At 39.7% G+C, this 19468-nt stretch overlaps 1 protein-coding gene across 2 annotated transcripts in view; it reads left to right on the top strand.

The window, feature by feature from the left end:
• The window catches only part of ppm1bb (protein phosphatase, Mg2+/Mn2+ dependent, 1Bb), a 43552-nt gene that overhangs the window by 8400 nt on the left and 15684 nt on the right, over positions 1–19468 (top strand). For both annotated transcript variants that reach the window (XM_012854062.3, XM_036141993.1), the window contains exon 2: positions 17421–18263. In XM_012854062.3, the coding sequence (XP_012709516.1) occupies positions 17433–18263 (831 nt within the window). In that variant the 5' untranslated portion in view covers positions 17421–17432. The remainder of the gene's footprint in view (positions 1–17420; positions 18264–19468) is intronic.

Below are 19468 nucleotides of genomic sequence, written 5' to 3'. Positions count from 1 at the left end.
TTTTTCCCCTTCATCCGGCATCTGCACTTCATAAATGTCCCTCAGATTCCTTTTTTTCCAAGTCTGAAGTGCTTCTGTCTGTTCCTTTGGGTTGGTCTGGACATTATGGTGTCGGTTTTTAGCCTAGTTTTAATTGACGAGTATTTTTTTTCTTGATCCACACTGCAAAAAGAGAACTAAAAATAAGAAATGTTATTGAAATTAATGTATTTGCTCTTGATTTGAGCATGTAAATAAGATTATTTGCCAATGGAATGAGTATTTTTACCCCTAAAATAAGATAATTAGATATATTGCACTTGAAATAATGATGTAGATGAATTGTTCCTATTTTAAGTGCAAAAATCTTATTCCATTGGCCAATAGTCCTATTTACCTGCTCAAATCAAAGAAAAATACATTAATTTCAAGAAAAATGATTCTTATTTTTAGGTCTATTTTTGCAGTGCATGTGTCTGTTTGTTACTTGCTGCCATTGTGTCCTTACCAGTAATCAAATTCAAAAAGTGCCTCTGGGATTTCCCACAGAGGTCAGATTTTAGTTCCAAATAGAGTTTTTTTGGTGTTTATAGACCATTGAGGCTCTTTGGAAATTTAGATTAAAGTCCAATGTGCCTCATTTCAGTTTTGTCTCTACAGACTGCGCTTTTAGCAGGGATGAACCGATCAGAATTTTGCATCTGATTTCCGTTTTATTTATTTTAATAGCACTCGGTCCTGCTGACAAAGATTGTAGCTGCATGCGATTCTTCTTTCATGAACTGTAACACAAGGCGATACGAGAAAAGCATTCGAAGCATTTGCTCTCGCCTTCACGAGCAGTCAATCATTTATTATTAAAGCCGCGGAGGTTGCCTCGTACGACATGTCAGAGCCTGTAAAACAAAAAAAATGATTACGGAGTTCAACTGTTTTTAGCATCTGACGTTAGCGCTTAGCGCGTTTTTAACATGTGGTCGACACTGCGCGCGTATCGTTTGCTATAAAATAGACGATCTTCCTGGGAGCTTAAACGGGAACCCTGTGGTCGTTCAGCGTGACGGACGCAGCGACCGCTGATTCACCTCTCACCCAATCCAAAGACAGCGGTACAGTGTGACTGCTGCTGGGACTGATGTCTGGTTCTCGTCCTTTTTTTTTTTTTTTTTTTGCTCTGACATCCGTGCTTTTACAGCTGTCTCCTTTTCCTCTCCTTCTTTTCAACACCTGCTTCTAATAATAAGCGCGTTAACATCCACGTCTCGCTGTCCCTTTCTCGAGATGCCGGTTGAAACTGTCGGGCGGTCCGGCGTCTTCCGTCGTACGCTATGACAGGAGTTACTTTCAGAAAGTGCTCCTACAGTCTGACGCCTACGATCCTATGATTTTTGGAATATCACAGTGTGTGACGGGCTGTAATACGACTGCTTGGGTATTCCCTGACGACGTTAGATCCTTAGAGTTATTACTCTTATTTCCTGAAGTTAATCTCCTGCAGCTTGAATGATCCGCAGACAGGTCTCCAGGTCATAGAAAATTCAGTTTCCTTATTTCTCAGTTCCAACTTTTAACCTCTCTGCTTCATCTTCATTTTTGAATACCTCACTGATACAGAACATGTCTTGCTCAGTATGAGGGATTGCTGCAAAGCCATGGACAATGCAGACGACTCTCCCTTTAGCTCTACGCTTCTTCAGGATAAGTAAATTCTGCTTGTCGGGACTTTGATGCAATCAACTGGGTTCCCTTATACAGGAAATTATTTTGACCAATCTGTATAATCTGATTGAATTTGACTTTGGGAAGTGCCTTTAGATGACATGTTTCATGAATTGGCGCTATATAAATAAAATTGAATTGAATTTAATTCAATTTTCATTCAGTAACAACTTCCACACTGAAGAGGATTGTTGTTTTTACAACCAAGTTGTGCTTGATGGGATATGTTCACCAACTGGAAAAAGTTCCAATTTTATCTTTTTTTTTTTTCAATGGGCAAACGTGTATCTACTTGTTAGAGTAAAGATAAATGTGCTCTAAGGTTTTCTTTTACCTTCTGCCGTTTATTGTAATAGTTTGTTACAATAGGAAATAGCATTGCTCATCGTCTTTTGTTTTTTTTCATTCATTTAGAATAAATTACATTATTGCTTTATGAAAAATAGTTTATCATGGTGACTTGTAAAAACCCTGATCTTGCTCAACTACCCCGCTGCTACGTTGAACCACAGGGATCCTCCCCCTGCTGCAATGATCCACACTTGGTGAGTCACATTAAGCCGGGCCAAGTTGTTGTTCTGAGGTTGTACCGAGATTTTAAAAGGCAGTTGTTTGAATACTACTAAAACGAGCTATCCTACTTGTTCCACAATAAAAAAAAACACCTTATGATGAGATGCTAGAGAAAATACTGCAGTGACCAGAGTAAGGCAGCTCAAACCCTCTCCAACCTGTTACTGCACACTGCTGGTCAACTGGATGAATGAAGGGTCCTGTGCTTTGCCTTCCTATTCAAAACAGACAAATTCAGCTGTATTAAATAATTTAGTTATGAAAAACACTGATGGTTATAAGCCGTGTTTCCATTAATGTTTTTAAAGCACATTTGGATTAGACAAGGTTGATGGGAACGGCAAAATTCGAAATTCCTCAATTTCACCAAAAAATATTAGGGCTGGGCAAGTTAACGCGTTAATTTCGCGTTAACTCATTAGACTATTAACGGCGATATTTTCTTTAACGCGCGTTAACGCATGTTGGTCACATGCTTTTATTTTGTGAAGGTCTGTTGCTGCGGTGTAGGGGTTTGAATCAGAACAGTAGGTGGCGATAATGCGCCAATAACCTCGCTGTCAGCCCAGCCTCAGATTCAAAGAGGAAGAAAGGTGCTGGCCGGAAAAAAACACAGCTGACATGCGGAAGGCGGTGTTTCCCGCAGGTACCGCGAGCGAGCTTAGGCGAGGCGAGGCGGTGAGTTGGCGGCCGGAACAAGTTTTGTGCGGAGCGGAGCGGGGGGGGGTCTGCATCGACGCCGTCGGTGAAGTCGCTTCTCGTTTCAAAGTATCCATGTATTTTTGCCTGTTTTCCCCTGCCATTCACTATATGCGCGCGAGAAAGCAACAACAAAAAACCGCGTGTCAACGTCAAATAAACGCAAGCATATCGAGTTAGCAAGCATTTCAGTTTAAAGTTCTTCCAGCATGGAATATGACAGAAACAAGTTAGTTGGAACCACTGCCAAGTTAAATTTTGGTATTGAACATAAAATGATAATGCTGCTCCCTGCTGTTACCTCAGAAATTGCCTGTTTTTGGTAGATTTTTTCCCCATAAAGAGAATTCCCTGTCAGTGGCAATAAGCTTTAATTTATTATTATTGCTATTTTTTGTTTTACATGTTTAAGTTGAGCTTTACACTAAATATGTGTTACTGATAAGTGCTACAAATGTTACAACACTTTTGTTCATATGGCAGCAGAACATTAAAATAAAAGTGCTCTTTACACTACTTTTGAATTCATTCTTGGAGTTTGTAAATACAATGCGATTAATCAGTGCGATTAATCGCGATTAAATATTTTAATCGTTGCCCAGCCCTAAAAAATATATACGTTTTTATGTTAGCTTGGCGAACAAGTTCTCATGTTTGTTGCGAACATTTTCCTCAAATGACGCATATAGAATTACATTGGTTTCTCTGTAACATTGCTAATACTAGTTGGCATGACAGAACAATTTCAACTTGCCCGATAGCGACACCTTCCTGAAAACCTCGCTCCATTTTTCTTAGATGTGTCGCATGACAGTTGGATGAAAACATCAATTGTCTTTAAACCATCACTTTTATTAAGGTACAACTTTTAAGAAGCTGATTGCAGACTAACTTCCCCAGCAGATAGCCGGACTAATTAACCAGCTCATATCAGCTTGTATGCACTCTCAGTACAAGGAGCAAAACAGCTAAAAGCAGGGTTCCCGCGGATCCTTAAAAAGTCTTAAAAGGCATTGAATTCTGTAATATAAAACTAAGGCCTTAATTAGCATTAAAATGTCTTAAATCAGTCTTTCTTAGGTCTTAAAATTGTTGCCAGGTCATAAATAGGATTTTATTTTTGTAATCCTTACCAAACAGTAAAATAATTGACACAATTATATATTTTTTTAACTCACTGAACGGCTCAATGTAACCATTATTGGTTCCGTCCCAATAACAGAACCAATAAAAACTGTTGCGGCCGGACTATAGCTGTGAAAAAGAGTTGGCACCGGTTATGTTGTGGTTTTTTAAAACTGATTTATAGTTTATTTTAGTAGAGAACAAAACAAAGTTTGTGAGTTCAGTTCAGTAGTTGTTAAAAATATATCTGTAATTTGTGTTTTTTAGCTTTCTTCCTATATGGAATGTTTTTAAAAATTTTAAACATGTCTACTGGGCCAGAAAGTAATGGTTTATGTTAAAATAAACATTTGGGTGAAGTTGTCGCAACCAGGTTTATCTTGTTTATCGTGAAGTTGGTCGTAACTTTTTATTTCAAGTGGCATTAAAAAGTCTTAAAAAGTCTTGAATTTAACCTGCCTTATGCTGTAGGAACTCTGTAAAAGGTATAATGTTTTGTTTACTAGTCAGCATAAGCCTAATAATCTCAGCAAATCATCACTGCTGAGAGTTAAAGGAGTGCATGAATCCTCAAAACCGATAACCAGGGTTGGTTTGGGTACTCTAAACAAGAAAACAAGGATTATTCTACTGATGCACGATATTAAAAATTTCAACCGATATCGATAACCAATAATTTTCTGCTTTTCATGGCCGATACTGATTCCAATACCGATAAATTTATATTCAATATAGTTTTTGCATGATCTGCAGCTTGTGCTGGATGTAGCTATGAAAAACAAATTATTTAGTAGCAAACAAAAGTTTTTGTCTCTTGAAATGTTTATTTTTTTTATGCCATCACACAAAAAAGTTGTAATTTGCTTTAAATAACACAAGAGACAAATCAATTCAGAATACAAAGAGCATCCCCGAACATGAAATCATATGTACTAACATATGCAGGTCAGCCTCGGTTCCAAAAATTCAATAGTCAATAAAAGTGCATCCTCAAAAATTGAGGTGCCACGATGACGATTTTTCAGGTGAGCTATTAGGTTTGTTGTAATAAAACTCAAAGCCTTCTTTCCTTCTCTTGAAATTCTTGCTGAACAGGTTTTGCAAACTGCAATGCTGTCGTCATCTTCGAATACTGAGAAAAACGCCCACATTGGGGAAGACATGTTTGTTTGTTTATAGTCAGGCAATAATGGAGCCAAGCCTGGGTCCTTATAGTAAGGAACACAAAATCCACAGGTCTTGTCCCGCTTCGGGGCTACTCTGCCTGAATAAAATTCCACCACATTTAATTAATTTATCGGCTATTTTTATCGGGCCGATAAACAATTCCACCAAATCAGACAATATTTTATCGGTCCGATAAATGTCGTGCATCCCTAGATTATTATTCTTTCAAATTAGGTAGGTAAACCAATCTGAATTGTTTCAAGTAATCGATGGATTACCTTCTTGCCAATAAAAGTGTTGTTATACATGAGTTTACAAATGAGCTGTTGGGGTTGTTTTTCTCTCCATGATGCAGTTTTGGGGCTTGTAAAAAAAATATATAATGTATGACTGTTGCCTTGGGAAGGAGCTGGATTCCAAGGAGGTTTAAGATAATCCGTTTTGCAAGGTTCAAACCAGCCACTTCACCCTACCTCTGTCCCATACTGGGATATACAGGTAGGAGATTGTTTTGGCAAATGTTAACGTCAAAGTCAACGGCAAATGTTATTGCATGTAACATACCAAATTTGGGAGCTAGTACAGAAGGATCCCTTGCTTTCAATGTGGAATAAGATCGTAAAAAAAAAAAAAAAAAAAAAAGGCTGTTGTATTATTTTTTTGGCGTTTAAGCTAATCTGAGAGAAATGTGTGGTTGTTGAGGGAATTGCTGCAAAACAAAGGACCAATCACACACAACCTTGTCCCAGTTCAGGGTTTCCAGCTTCAAAGTTCAGTTATTCAACTCCTCGGCATGTCACAACGGAGCAGAAAATCACAACGAGATGTTCTGTTCCTGGCGCTGCCCCGGACGCCGTGATGAAACGTGACTCTGAGGATCCTCTGTAGCCCCTTCTCACTATCCCACAAGCTTCTCAGGGGTTGTTAGTTTAATGCTGCGTTCACATGGTTCCTTTCCGCTGGGTAAACATTTAGCAATATCACATCCTTATGTTTTATTTATCTAGTTTTTTTTTTCTTTAGATATTTTAATCAAAGTTTTTAATATAAAAGCGTTATTAAAGCTTAAATGCTACGTTCACCATGCTATATTATTATTTTATCCTGCTTATGTTAGGTGATGGCATAGCTGGGCTGAAACATGCTGAGCTGTGCTTCACCCGATGTGCTGCTGAGCTAGGCAGTCTGACCAAGTTAATATATATATATATATATATATATATATATATATATATATATATATATATATATTTTTTTATTTTTTTTTTACTTTGGAGCAGCAAACTGTGAAGATGCCTCTGTGCATCCAGACAGGTTGCATTAACAACGCAAAATCCTAAATGTCTGTGGGCTGATCTTCCTGAAACTCTTGATCTTAATGGCTTTTTTAAATGTATTGCTCTCTTACTTACCGGCCACTCGGTTAAAAGGTCAACACGGAAGCGGTTCTTGTTCAGATATCTTAAGACTGGCCTTGCTCAGTGGCTTTTCTGAACCCACGACCTCCTTGCTTCTTCTTCCTCTTCCTCCTGCTCCTCCTCGTCAGTAAATGTAATCCTTGGGCTCATTGCTGACAGTCTGAACAATGCATAATCTATTCAAGCTGCTGCCTGAAAAACACATTCACCACTTTCTCTGGTCCCCCAGCGACCAGCCTTTCCCCCCCTCTGTCCTTTTTGGTTCTGTTCAGAGCTCAATGGCCATGCTGCACATGCTGAGCACATTCAGCTTTTTGTGGGCAAGGCTGGAGATGTACCCAGAAATGGGCTTTTGAATGGATTTAGGTGATTTTCAGTTTGACTGGAAATTCAAGAGTCCAATCTGTCTCCTATCCCGCCCTATCGAGCCCTACCAGGTCATGCTAACGACAGTCTTTGATGTTTAATCTTTACTGAGTCTTTATCCTGCTAAGTTACTTTATTATCCTGCAAAGCTACTATATTCTGCAATCCACTACAATTCACTGAAATTCTTAAGCTGTGTGCAAATGAAATTTTGTTCTGTAATACAAAATGACAATAAAGTTTGTCTAAGTCTGAGTCTAGAGACTAAAATGTGGCTAATTTTGCTATCACTGTTGGAATATAAGAAAAACAAAAACGTTTTAAAAGGGAAACTATTTTATTCGGTACATTCATGCTACAAGAGAGAACCAGTTTTTGTTTATCAGCTAACAGGAAGGTTGAGTAGACCATACCTGTAATGTTCAGTTTTATCCGTTTGAGCTTGCCAGCTCTGTCTGTAATAGAGAATGTCAGATTTGGAGAAGTTAGCAGTGTTTACACTAACCACGCTTATCATGCTAATGCCTTACTTAAACGGCTAATAACTGTTTAAAATGTCAACACGGCAATCGTTTTGACTTTGTCTTATAATAAGTTTAGAGGAACTGCTCTTTCACAGTACTATGAAGTCGTCTGTGCTCCCAGTATAAACATTTATTACCGTAAGTGTCGCACACAGGAAAACCTATGAAAATATTTTAAATGTTCTTCTTGAACCATCTTGTATTTATACAGTAAAGTATAATATAGAAATCAGTAAACAAACAAAGTTCTGTTCAGTGCATCTCTATGCTAAGGCCATTAAAGTTATATGATTAGGCCAGAGCAGACCTATTTTAATTAAAATATTTCCTTTTGCAAATTAAAGCTATAGTTGGTAATCCTGTTCAGAAACACTTTTTGTTATCCTGGGTAAAATGGTCCTTCCATCCTGAAAGTAGTAAATACATTATTTATTCAGAAAAAGGAGGTAAAAATGATCTGTGGGAGCCGTTCGGTCCGAAGGGCAGGGATTTGTCAGAGTTTTGTTCCTGCTCTCACCCATAGATGTTATATACTCAACCCCCTCTGTCCTTCAAGTTGTGGGGGAATGGCCTTATCTGTTGGTTGTCCCACATGCCAATCATTCTGACACGCTCACGTAACACTAGAGGCCGTGCTCGTTCCTTTTGAGTTTCCACTTGCTGGCTGCCCATGCGCACTTCTAGTGTTTATGTATCTGGCTAGCTTAGGGGCTAGGTTTGCGTTTAGCTTAGCAGTTAGCCGTTCATAGTAGCTCTGCTGCTCTCACCATAGACTTTGAGCATGGCTGAGAGTTACAGGAAGGGAACCGCCTTCGTGTTTATGTGAAGTAGAGGAAGGACTCAGTAGAAAGAGAGAAAACTAGAGTGGATTTAGTAAAAAAAAATTCACGCCATCCCTCTGAAGGGCGGAAGAGGAAGGTAAGACGGTCTTGCTCGTGGGCAGTTATTCAAAAAGGGACTTGGGGAAACTTCTGGAAAAATTGCCGACCCTAGCTTTAAGATCTTTAGAATTCCAATGGAGTCAAAATGTTCGGTGGCCAAACGGCTCTACAGCGCCACCTAAGCTCAGCTAGGCCAACTGGTATAATGTAAACATCTGAAATTTGGTACAAAGATAAAACCCTCAAAAACAACAAAAAGAAGTCTCTTAGAGGTATGTCCTAAAATAGTCAGGAAGTTGCCCATTTTGTGTCAAATTGCCATTTTAGAATGTTTTTGAGATTTCACACATGATCGAACTTCGAAGTCCTAGGGATTTTGGGGTATTGAATTCAAATTTTGGCAGTATTAATTTAATGCATAAGGGCAAGTCTAGGAGGAGTAACCAGGCCTCATACTGTACCTTGTCACAAAACGAAGACTTTTCTTTGGAGTGTGGTGGTGTGGAGAAGTCTGGCGTTACCCTGTGACTTTACGTTGGGCTCTAATTTCTTCACTTATATTCAGATCTGCACCAACTTAAACATGTTTAAACGTGCCTCTTATCAGATATTTAGGTAAGAAAGGGTTGTTATTTGTAAAATACCTCCACTGGGCCCTCTAGAAGGATTAAAACAATCAGCCCTGCGCCATGCTTTCACCAACAATAATTAAATCTGGTGGTTTCTCAAGATCTTGGTACCATGGTCCAAATCTCACAAGAAGTCAGCCATTTTTGGTCAAAGCCGCCATTTTGTCTCTTATACACACAGCGTATCTGAGCAAACTCCTCCTTCATCTGCCGGCTTTAACACTTCAAATGACTCGGTGTATGCCCAAGGTGTTGGGGATCAAAAAATTATCAAGAGCTTTTTTTGCTGCGTCAAAGCGTGTGGGCGTGGCCAAGCATCAAAACTCCTATTTCTCGGCCTAAAAGTGTAACACCGTCTGCACACAAGGTCAGGGGTGCACCAAACCTTCTGTGTATTGTCACAGACCAACGCTAAACACATTTGCTGATATCATTAGCTCCATCCACTTGGAAGAGGAAGTGACTCGGTTTAGTGGCGGATGTCCTCCTGTTAATTTCTCTCATACGAGTTTCAGGCAGCGTCTTCTGACACAGAACAAAGGTGATGGTTCTCTGTCATGCCCACACAGTCCAGCCAACAGACTGTGTGGGCATGACAGAGTGGCCGATTTTCTTATATAGCTCCATTGGAAAGCTTAGTTTTGCCGTGGATTTAACTCTACGTTCCCACAAGTGGAAACTTTGGTTGCTGGCCGTTAAATTTCATTGTAAGTTGCAATGGGTCAACACTTTGGGTATACATAAGCATATGGAACTTCTTTTATTGTTTTTAGATTAACATTTGTGTATAAATAACCCCCAAAAAGTCATTTTTTTGTGCTTACTTTTGCATAAAAGGTAACCCAGTAATCTACAGTGTTACCAGTAAGTTGTGGATTCATTTTTTATTTATTTAGCATTAGCTTTAAGCTTCAATTTGTGGGCTTTATACTCAATATCCAGTGTGTAGATGACTTGTAGTCCTGCCTTTTCTTCCAGGGTCGCTTCAGCTAGATTTGTGCGACTGCTCGTTTGGATTCTCTGCAGCATTATGTAATCTCTGACGTTCCGCTTCCCTCTTGAAACGCACCTCCTTCATTTTTTTTTTCTTTTTTTTTTTTTTTTCTTTCTGTTTTTTTTGGCAGACGCGAGTTTTGCTCGTCGGCGTTGGTTTCGGCCTGCGGTTACAGCGACAGAGGAGACTGGGCCTTCCTCGTTTGTCTCTGGTGTTCCTCTGGCGGTGTTTACACGGGGTTTCTGTTTCGTATATCCGTGCGCGCATGATGCGCCCTCGACGTATCGTAGTATGGGCGTAAAATCTCACGGTATCCCAGCGTCTTCAGCCGTCTATCTTGACACATTTCTGGCTCTGGCTGCTGCAACCGCTTTAATGGACGGGTGATGCAACTACCCGTTCCTCTAGCTAACCAGTAACCGAGCGTGTGCGCCTCTCTTTAAGCCCGTGTGAGAGTTTGGGAGAAAAGGCGACGAGGAGGAGGGGGGTGTGTGTTGCTGAATGAAGCTCAGGCTGGATGTTTGCACTGTAGGGTGGGCGGTTGCTAAGCAGTGGCAGTGTGTTTGTTTTATTTTTAGAGAATCAATCCCACTGAATCGTCGTTCTCTCACACACACGCACGCACGTGAACACGGCTCGTTTATTAAATGAAATGACACTTAAAATCACAGAGCCACACCAAACGGCGAGCCTGAGAATATCTTCCTGGTATAACCGTGTGGCAGGAAGGCAGCAGAAGCATGAATGGCCCATCCCTGCTGTCTCACGCTGGTCATGAAATCTAAACCGACCGGGTGTATTTATAGAGCTTTTTTTTTCTTGCACACAGACCATGACGGTGCACACATGCGCAGACACACACACATACACACACACCCCTTCCTGAGAAAGCAGAGGAGTCACTCCCTGCATGCAAAAGCCTTTTTTGGGCACATACTTATCATGACGCATTCGTGCTCCTGTGGTAAGCGAAGCTCTGTGAAAAATCAATGTCTCATCAGGCCACTTTCATTAATATTATAATCGCTTTACTTATATCTCCTAGTCTTAGTGTTGCCAAGCAGGCGTTCTCTAAGAATTTTAACTCATACAAGTGTGCAAAACCTTTTTAACTAATTGGTATTAACAAATATTAAAAAACCTATTTGATTGTATTTTTAAACATATCCTTATATTTGTTTTCTCGTTTGGTGGTCAATTATTGAGGATCATTGAAAAGAGATCTTCGATCAACTTTCATTAGTGATAGGTAGAGCAAAATCGGATTTTGTTTAAAAATATATATGGGTCATTTGATTTTTCAGTCTGTAAAACTCACCAACCCACATCATGTGCTTTAAAGGACTTTCTATTAGTTCAATAGAAAGCAGAAAAATGGTTGAGATATGTGTTGAGGTCAAGGTAAGTTATCTTGTAATTGCTTCAAATTTCTTCTTGATTCAAAACTACAATCTTTATCAAAGAACCTGTAGTATATTTTACCCCGTTTATATCCTATAATCCTTACAAAAAAAAAACTGAAATTGGTCAAAATTTGGTATTGGTAAAAGCCTGATCAGTGAATTACTAGCTGTGTCCACATTCAGAGACTACATCCTTTGAAGGCCGCATTTGTGCATCACAGGGAGGCGACGAAGGCTGTCCAAATCTGAAAGCTCCTGGACCTGGCCAAGAGGCAGCATACAAGACAGATACGCATTAAGAACAAAACAATATAAGACAGAATTATCAAAAATACGTGAAATATAAAATGGATACATACAGCTGATGACACACACACACTACATTTAAGTATTTACTCACCCATCCAAATACAAAATTAGGTCTTCCAACCACTTCCATACCCACAGGTGTATAAAATGAAGCACCTAGGCATGCAGACTGTCTCTACAAACGTTTGTGAAGGAATTGGTCTCAATCAGGAGCTCAGCGAACTCCAGTGTGGTACCTTGATCGGAAGCCACCTGTCCAACAAGTCCGGTCGTGGAATTTCCTCACTCCTAAATATTCAGTCAACTGTCAGTGTTGTTCTTTTTTTCTTTTTCTTTTTTTTTCCTTTTTTTCCTTTTGTTTCTTTTTTCCCTTTTTTTCCTTTTTTCCCTTTTTTTCTTTTTTCCTTTTTTTTCTTTTTTTCCTTTTTTTTTCTTTTTTCCTTTTTTTTTCCTTTTTTTCCCTTGGTGTTCTAACCAAATGGAAATGATATCAACTCAGCCGTAAGTGGTAGGCCACGTAAACCCACCGAGCAGAGGCAGCTTGTGCACAAGAGTCACCAGCTTTCTGCAGAGTCAATTGCTACAGACATCAAAACATCATGTGGTCTTCAGATTAGCTCAAGAACGGTGCGTAGAGAGATTCAAGGAATGGGTTTCCATGGCCAAGCCATACTTCACCAAGTGTTGGGTGCATTGGTGTGAAGCACGCTGCCAGTGGACTCTAGAGGAGTGGAGGGTGAAGAAGGGGGTGAAGCTGCTGATGATTTTAGGCAGAATTTCAACAAATGTGGATTAAATTGTCAAAATAATGACCCGGGTATGTTGACAGCGCTATAAGACAACCATGTTGGCGGTTTATTGGCAAGAAAAAAGTTAATTTGGGGGTGAGTTACCCTCTAAGTTAAAATATGCGAGTCATTGCAGATGAGCGAAAACTTTTGGCCATGTAGTGTATATCGTGAGTGACAAATCGTGAAAAGCAAGTGCAGTCATTTTGTACTATTGATTGTATGGAGCGTTTGAAGTAACGAGAGTGAAATGAATGTAATAAAATTTAGGGAATGTTGATGATGAGTCCAGCCAACTACAGCAGGAAACTGGAAAAAAGCACGACCAAATGAGGAACGGGATTTGGGAACAAAGAGAGTGATAAGGATACTAGAGCATAGTCTGAGGCATTAGCCGCAAAAGTCAACAGCGTATTGTTTTCCTTATAAGAAATATTTCCATAAATCGCTACAAAAGCTTCATATAAAGGGGCTTAGAAGGTTTCTTTGTTCAGATGGGCTTTAAATAATTTTTTTTTTTTTCCAGAAATGCCTCAATCTGATCTCAGGCTGATTTCAGGAAAAGGTTATGTTTCCGTTTACACCTGTGTGTTTTAAGACGGTCTCAACAGTGACAGCGTTGTACAGACTGGAGCTATTTCCCAATTAAAGAAGATGCTCAGACTAGACGATTCTTGGCCAGTCCTAACGAGTTCTGGTTTTTGTTGACGTCTGATTCCAACTTGGACCTTTCTCATGTTTTCTGTAAGAACTAAAACAAAGCTAGGGTTAAAAATGTGCTTTAGGTTATTTGAAATAGGAACAACTTTTAAATTCTACACAGATGTAGGGAAATACGTTATCTCCATTTGTGCATCAAAGCATTGCCCCAATTTATCAGTATACATATTTATTTGATTTAAATATTTTTTTTATATTTTTCTCAAGGTTATCATACTACAGAAGGCTCATACCTAGTTCACAGTGTTATTTCCTTATAGCAACAAGGGCTTTGTTACTGTTTTGCAAAGCTAGTTTCAATGCTGCACTGTCAAGGAAATGATTTAGGCACGGATCAGTATCGGAAGAAAAAAACTAATCTGGCTTGAGACATCCCTACACAGCCACGGTCCTCTCTGCTCAGTTGTCCTGCATAAAGTCGGACCTGTTACAGTGTTTTCCATACCGCAAAATCCTAAAGGAAGGGTTTGAATCCATCGATGCACCTTCCTTCACATTGTTTGTGAAGGAACGTGCAAGAAGAGCAAACCGGTCATAAACTTTCAGATGCTTGAATGCGTTTTCCTGTCTGAACTTGTTAGATTTGTTTTACTGCCCGTTTATCCAGAGGCTAAGACCAAAAACTACCAGAAGCCTGATAGCATTCAAATTAAAATGTTGTTACTCAAGTTCAGGAAGCTCTGTTTGTCTAATGAAGCTTGGAGCACCAGTGGTATGAGGGTAGTAAATTCTCATTTTGCACAACTAGGTATGAATGTCTCCTAAACACATATTACACCACAAGACGGTGGCCTCAATACCCTCACTGGGTTTATAAAGGTCTTGGAAAATACATCACTTCACTGCAGGTATTCATGTTGTTAAATAAAACAAGAAAAGATCCCAAAACTTGTTTGCGGTTATTTGTTAGCACATTATGTTAATTGTTCGTTCCTGTTTATATGTGACACTCTTTGCTTTAAACACAATGAAGTAACCTCAAGTAGTAGCTCAGAAGCCTTTGGAAAAAATTATTTTTCCCTCTCATCGAGATGACGATACACACACCTGACATTAAAACACACAACGGAAACCTTTTCAGTCGTGAATCTGCTTTCCCCCAGAAATCCACATTGTAGAAGCAGCGTTTGATCATTTTGACAGAGAACAGGGCACAAGAGAGTCTGCTTCCAAAGTGAACTTTGGGATGTTCTTCAGTAAGCATGGGAGGCCACTCCTAAACAACACCTTAGGAAACGCATGAGAAGAAGTCACTAACCAGGTAGCTCTTAAAGGGCAGAAATGCATGGATTGTGCACTATTTCATGCAGTTATGGACGGTTCAGTGCATGATTTAATAATGTTACATTATGCCCTGACATAAATCGTGCTACATTTTTTGAATATTTATGTGCATTCAGGTGGTACTATGTTCGTTAAACGTTAGCTGCCGTTTCTGTTTTTAACTTATACCTCTGTAATTATCGTTAGGCCTAATATTGTGTAGTAAAATCAATTTGGAAATATGTGTAGTTATTGGCAGATCATCTTGCCTTCCTTCCTTACCTTGTAGGTTTAGAGAGCAATGAGTTACTGGGTATTGGCTGATTTTGTGTCTTATCTAGGCACATTTGGCTAATACCTTAATATTTTTGCGTTATCTTTGTAATATCTGATTGTGTGAGGAAGTTATTGCTAGACACGGCTTTTTTCTTGTTCTTACTTTGGTTTATGAATCCGTAAACATCCCTCATGTTGTCTTTCTAAACAGTCCTACGTTTTTAATCTTTTGCTGATAAGTTGCAGAACATCATTGTTAGCAGGCACATTAATTATCATGTTTAATAATACAAGGAAATAAACTGCTTAGCACTTAGTAAAACAGGCTTTGGCCAGAATAAGATTGTACTGGTACGATAGCCTTGAGTAAAAAGGTCATTGAATAATGGTATTAATGCAAAGATTTAAATCAAATCTGTATTAAATTGTTCTAATTGTTTTAACTTAAAAACAAAAATCTAATGTTACAGTTATAAGGCTTTCTTTTACATTAATATGTCTTGATCCATATTATAAATGCAACCACATGCAGGTTGGTTCTTAAATTCTACTTTGGTTAGAAGTTGTAAGATAAAAACAAAAATTTGTGTTTTTAAAATATTTTTTATTCTTTAAATAGACGGTACACATTTGTGAAAGATTAAAGGGCAACAGTAATTTTTTTTTTTTTCTATGAAATGACTCACGGCAGCATTGTCTGGTGGATTCCAAAGCGTGGTGGCCAGGTTCCCCTTCGCTAACCTGTTCTATTTAGATGAGATGATTTTTCTGATAACACCTTCTATCTCTAAAGTCCAGCTGTCCATTTCCACTAAACACACTTAACTCCGCCTTGTCTCTTAAAAAGCTGCAGCTGACTAAATTAGTTGTAAAATCAACGTGTAACGCCACTGTGCTCCCGATGTCGATTCGTTTTTCCTTTAAACAAAAAAAAAGTGCGGAGAGTATCATCATTTTTTGTCATTATGCTTTTTAAAGTAAAGTAAAGCTAGGAGTCTGAGAAGCTGATAAATAGGCTATGTTCACACAGGAGGTCGTAATGCTAGTTTCCGATTTTTGGTTGGAATACGACATTATTTTCTTTGCGTAGTCGTTCATGCTAATTAAATATGACCGCCATCAGACGTCTGTCTGAATGCGCACAACAGCACACTGTTTACGGCAGTAAACAGTTGTGATTGTTACTATAGGTGTTCAGTAAAGCTACATTACATTATAGCTAAAGGTTCACTCCTACTTTTTAATTCGTCACCACGCTTCGTTACTGTAAGTTCAGAATTATTTCCTGAATCAGAAATAAAGCTTGTCGTGTGTAGACTGTGCTGCTTCATCCTGTATGAAAAAAAACATATGCACATACAAATAATAAAAATATATAAAGCAAATATTCCTCATATTGTCATATTTCCACTACATTTTATGCTCAGTTACTGTTTTTTCTTGATGTTTGCAGTCAGCAGTAAAAATGTACAGTGACTGACAACTCCTGCTCCCCTAAATTTGTCTGAAATGTGAATTATTTCCAGTATTCGGTGCTTAAGTTTTCAGTTCTTCTTAGCAATACACACAACAAACTCTTATTGATTGAAGTACCTTAATTTCAACACTGAGGGACAATAAAGGATATTTCTAGTGTATTCTCTTCTTTTCGATGTAATCCACTAAACCAGTCTTTTTCCGTTTGTACTAGGGCTGGACGATATAGAAAACAAGCACATCAATAAAACAGAAATCATATTTATCAATATTGATAATCATCAACAATTTCAAAAAATGTATTTTAAGCGCAGCCCTGGCTATTTTATGTTGTTGCTTAGCAACTTATTTTTAGATACAGACACACAAACGCTGAATTTAAACTCAACCCTTTATTCAACATTTTACCAGAACTCTCTAACCTCTTTGAATGGGGCGGAGCATTCCTGGGTCTGCGTTGTGATTGGTTAGCACACAGGTGTCAAACTCAAGGCCCGCGGGCCAAATCTGGCCCTTCAAGGTAAATTATCCGGCCCTCGAGAGCCAAAAAAAAAAGGCATATATCCTTTTATAGTGTATAAAGTGGCTAAAACTGTGCCTCCTGTAACGGTAACTCACCCCAATATCAACTTTTTTTGCAGATAAACTGTATAAACTGGGCTTAAGAGTGCTATTTTTATGTTACTGTGCATTTTTATACTACTGTGTGAACTGGAATGAAATTATGAAATAAAAAGTATCGTCTATACACATGCAAGCGGCCCTTTTAATGACTTCATGATGACAAAGTGGCCCCATATAGAAATTAGTTTGACACCCCTGGCAGGATGTAATAACTGTAATATTAACCTAGATGACAGGATAGAATGCAAAAGGAAGGAAAACTGTTATTCTATTGAACATTTTATTGACCTTTTCTTCTACAGATCGATATATATATATATATATTGTTATTGAATTACCGTCCAGCCCTAGTTTGTATGTACATGTATGTTTATGACACATTAGTGTGTTGCGCTAAAACTGTCTAGGATTTTTAAATCACCTTTTGTTTGCTAGCGATTGTGTAAAAGTTTTTAGTCACCTTTTTTGCTGTTGTTGTCGTTTCCAGTTGTAGGCAGCCATGGGTGCGTTCCTGGACAAGCCGAAGACGGAGAAACACAGCGCCCACGGCGATGGAAACGGGTTGCGCTACGGCCTGAGCTCCATGCAAGGCTGGCGGGTGGAAATGGAGGACGCCCACACGGCGGTGGTGGGCCTTCCCCACGGACTCACCGACTGGTCTTTCTTTGCCGTGTATGACGGTCACGCCGGCTCGCGGGTGGCCAACTACTGCTCCGGGCACCTGCTGGAGCACATCCTGTCAGGCGGAGCCGAGTTCGGCTCGGGCCCGGGCTCCGTGGAGGGCGTGAAGGACGGGATCCGCTCGGGCTTTCTGAACATTGACGAGTACATGCGCAACTTCTCCGACCTGCGGCAGGGCCTGGACCGCAGCGGGTCGACGGCCGTGTGCGTGTTGCTCAGCCCCACCCACCTCTACTTCATTAACTGCGGCGACTCGCGGGCCCTGCTCTGTCGAGACGGGAAGGTGGGCTTCTCCACCCAGGACCACAAGCCCTGCAACCCCCGCGAAAAGGAGCGCATCCAGAACGCCGGCGGCTCGGTCATGATCCAGAGGGTAAACGGCTCCCTGGCCGTGTCGCGGGCTCTCGGGGACTACGACTACAAATGCGTGGACGGTAAGGGCCCCACGGAGCAGCTGGTGAGCCCCGAGCCCGAGGTCTGTGTGATGGAGCGGGCGCCCGAGGGAGACGAGTTTGTGGTTCTGGCGTGCGACGGGATCTGGGATGTCATGTCCAACGAGGAGCTGTGCGAGTTTGTACGATCACGACTATTGGTGTGTGAAGATCTGGAAAAGATCTGTAACTCAGTGGTGGACACCTGTCTTCATAAGGTAAGCTGTTCTTAACGCATGTATTCATCTTATTTTTATCTGTGCTTTTTATTAGCATTTAAATCTCCTCCAAAGAGACCACAATTGTATTTTATTCCAGCGTAACACAAAGCAGTATATTATAGAGGTGGAAAGATGGTTAGACTTACATAAAAATCTTTTAAATGTGGCTTGCATTTGTAGTCGTTTTACTGCTACCCCTAAATAAAATCCAGCGCCTTGTTAGTGAAAACCAGACCAAATCCAGCTGCTCTGTGAGGAAACAACGTCGTGAAGAGCAAGGTACTGTTCTTAAGCTGCTGTTAGATTATAAAACGCCCTCCCAAGCTTTATAGATATGATTAATCAGAGAAGCATCCAAGAGTTTAGGTGGGAGTATCTCGACTGGAAATTGGTGATAAACTCAAAAGTCAACATAAGAGTGGCAAAAAAAAAAAGTGTTAGGATCTCTTTAAATAAACAAAGAGAGGAACGATAGAAGAAGAATAAAAGATCTTGGCAGACATACAGACCTTTAAAAAAAAGTTGAAAGAAGCCACAAAACGTCCAGTTTCCAGTTTTGGTGTAAAATAAACGTGCAGACGCCCTGGTTAGGTGAGACCAAATTAAGTATTTTTGGCATTCATACACAGCTGTGTGTTTGTTAAAATTAGCCCTACACATTAGCAGTCCCTGGTGTTTATAAATGTGGATGGCTGAATAAAGCTGTGGGTCTGATTTCTGTTCAGCAGGAACAGAAATAACGGGAAGATGAGTGGAGCTAAAATACCTTCTAGCAGAACGACGACCCCAAAGGACAGATCAAAGCATATTTATGTGTTAGAAAGGCCTAGTCAAAGTCCAGACCTAAATCCATTTAAGAATTTGAGGGTCAGTTTGAAAAGTGATGTGCTCCTTGCTATCTGTCTTGAGCTATTTTGCAGAAAATGATTAGTCCTTGTGACGTGCAAGGTGGCAGAGACATTCCCTGAACATTTGCAGCTATAAACTGCTGTGAAAGATTTATTTTCAGGTTTTTATTTGTGAAAAACTGAAAAACTAGACTTCGTTTTCCTTCCACCTCACTACACACTACTTTGTGTCGGGCTTACAAATTAAAGCCCGATAAAAGACGTCAAGGTTCTGGCGCTGTAACGTAACAACGTGACATGATAGGCTAGAATGCAAAAGGAAGGAAAATGTGACAATTCGCGAAATGTCGGCAT

The sequence above is a fragment of the Fundulus heteroclitus genome, chromosome 10, assembly GCF_011125445.2.
Source record: "Fundulus heteroclitus isolate FHET01 chromosome 10, MU-UCD_Fhet_4.1, whole genome shotgun sequence".
NCBI classification, from domain to species: Eukaryota; Metazoa; Chordata; class Actinopteri; order Cyprinodontiformes; family Fundulidae; genus Fundulus; species Fundulus heteroclitus.
The sequence above is the reverse complement of the archived record's forward strand: the minus strand, read 5'-3'. Positions and strand labels throughout refer to the sequence as shown.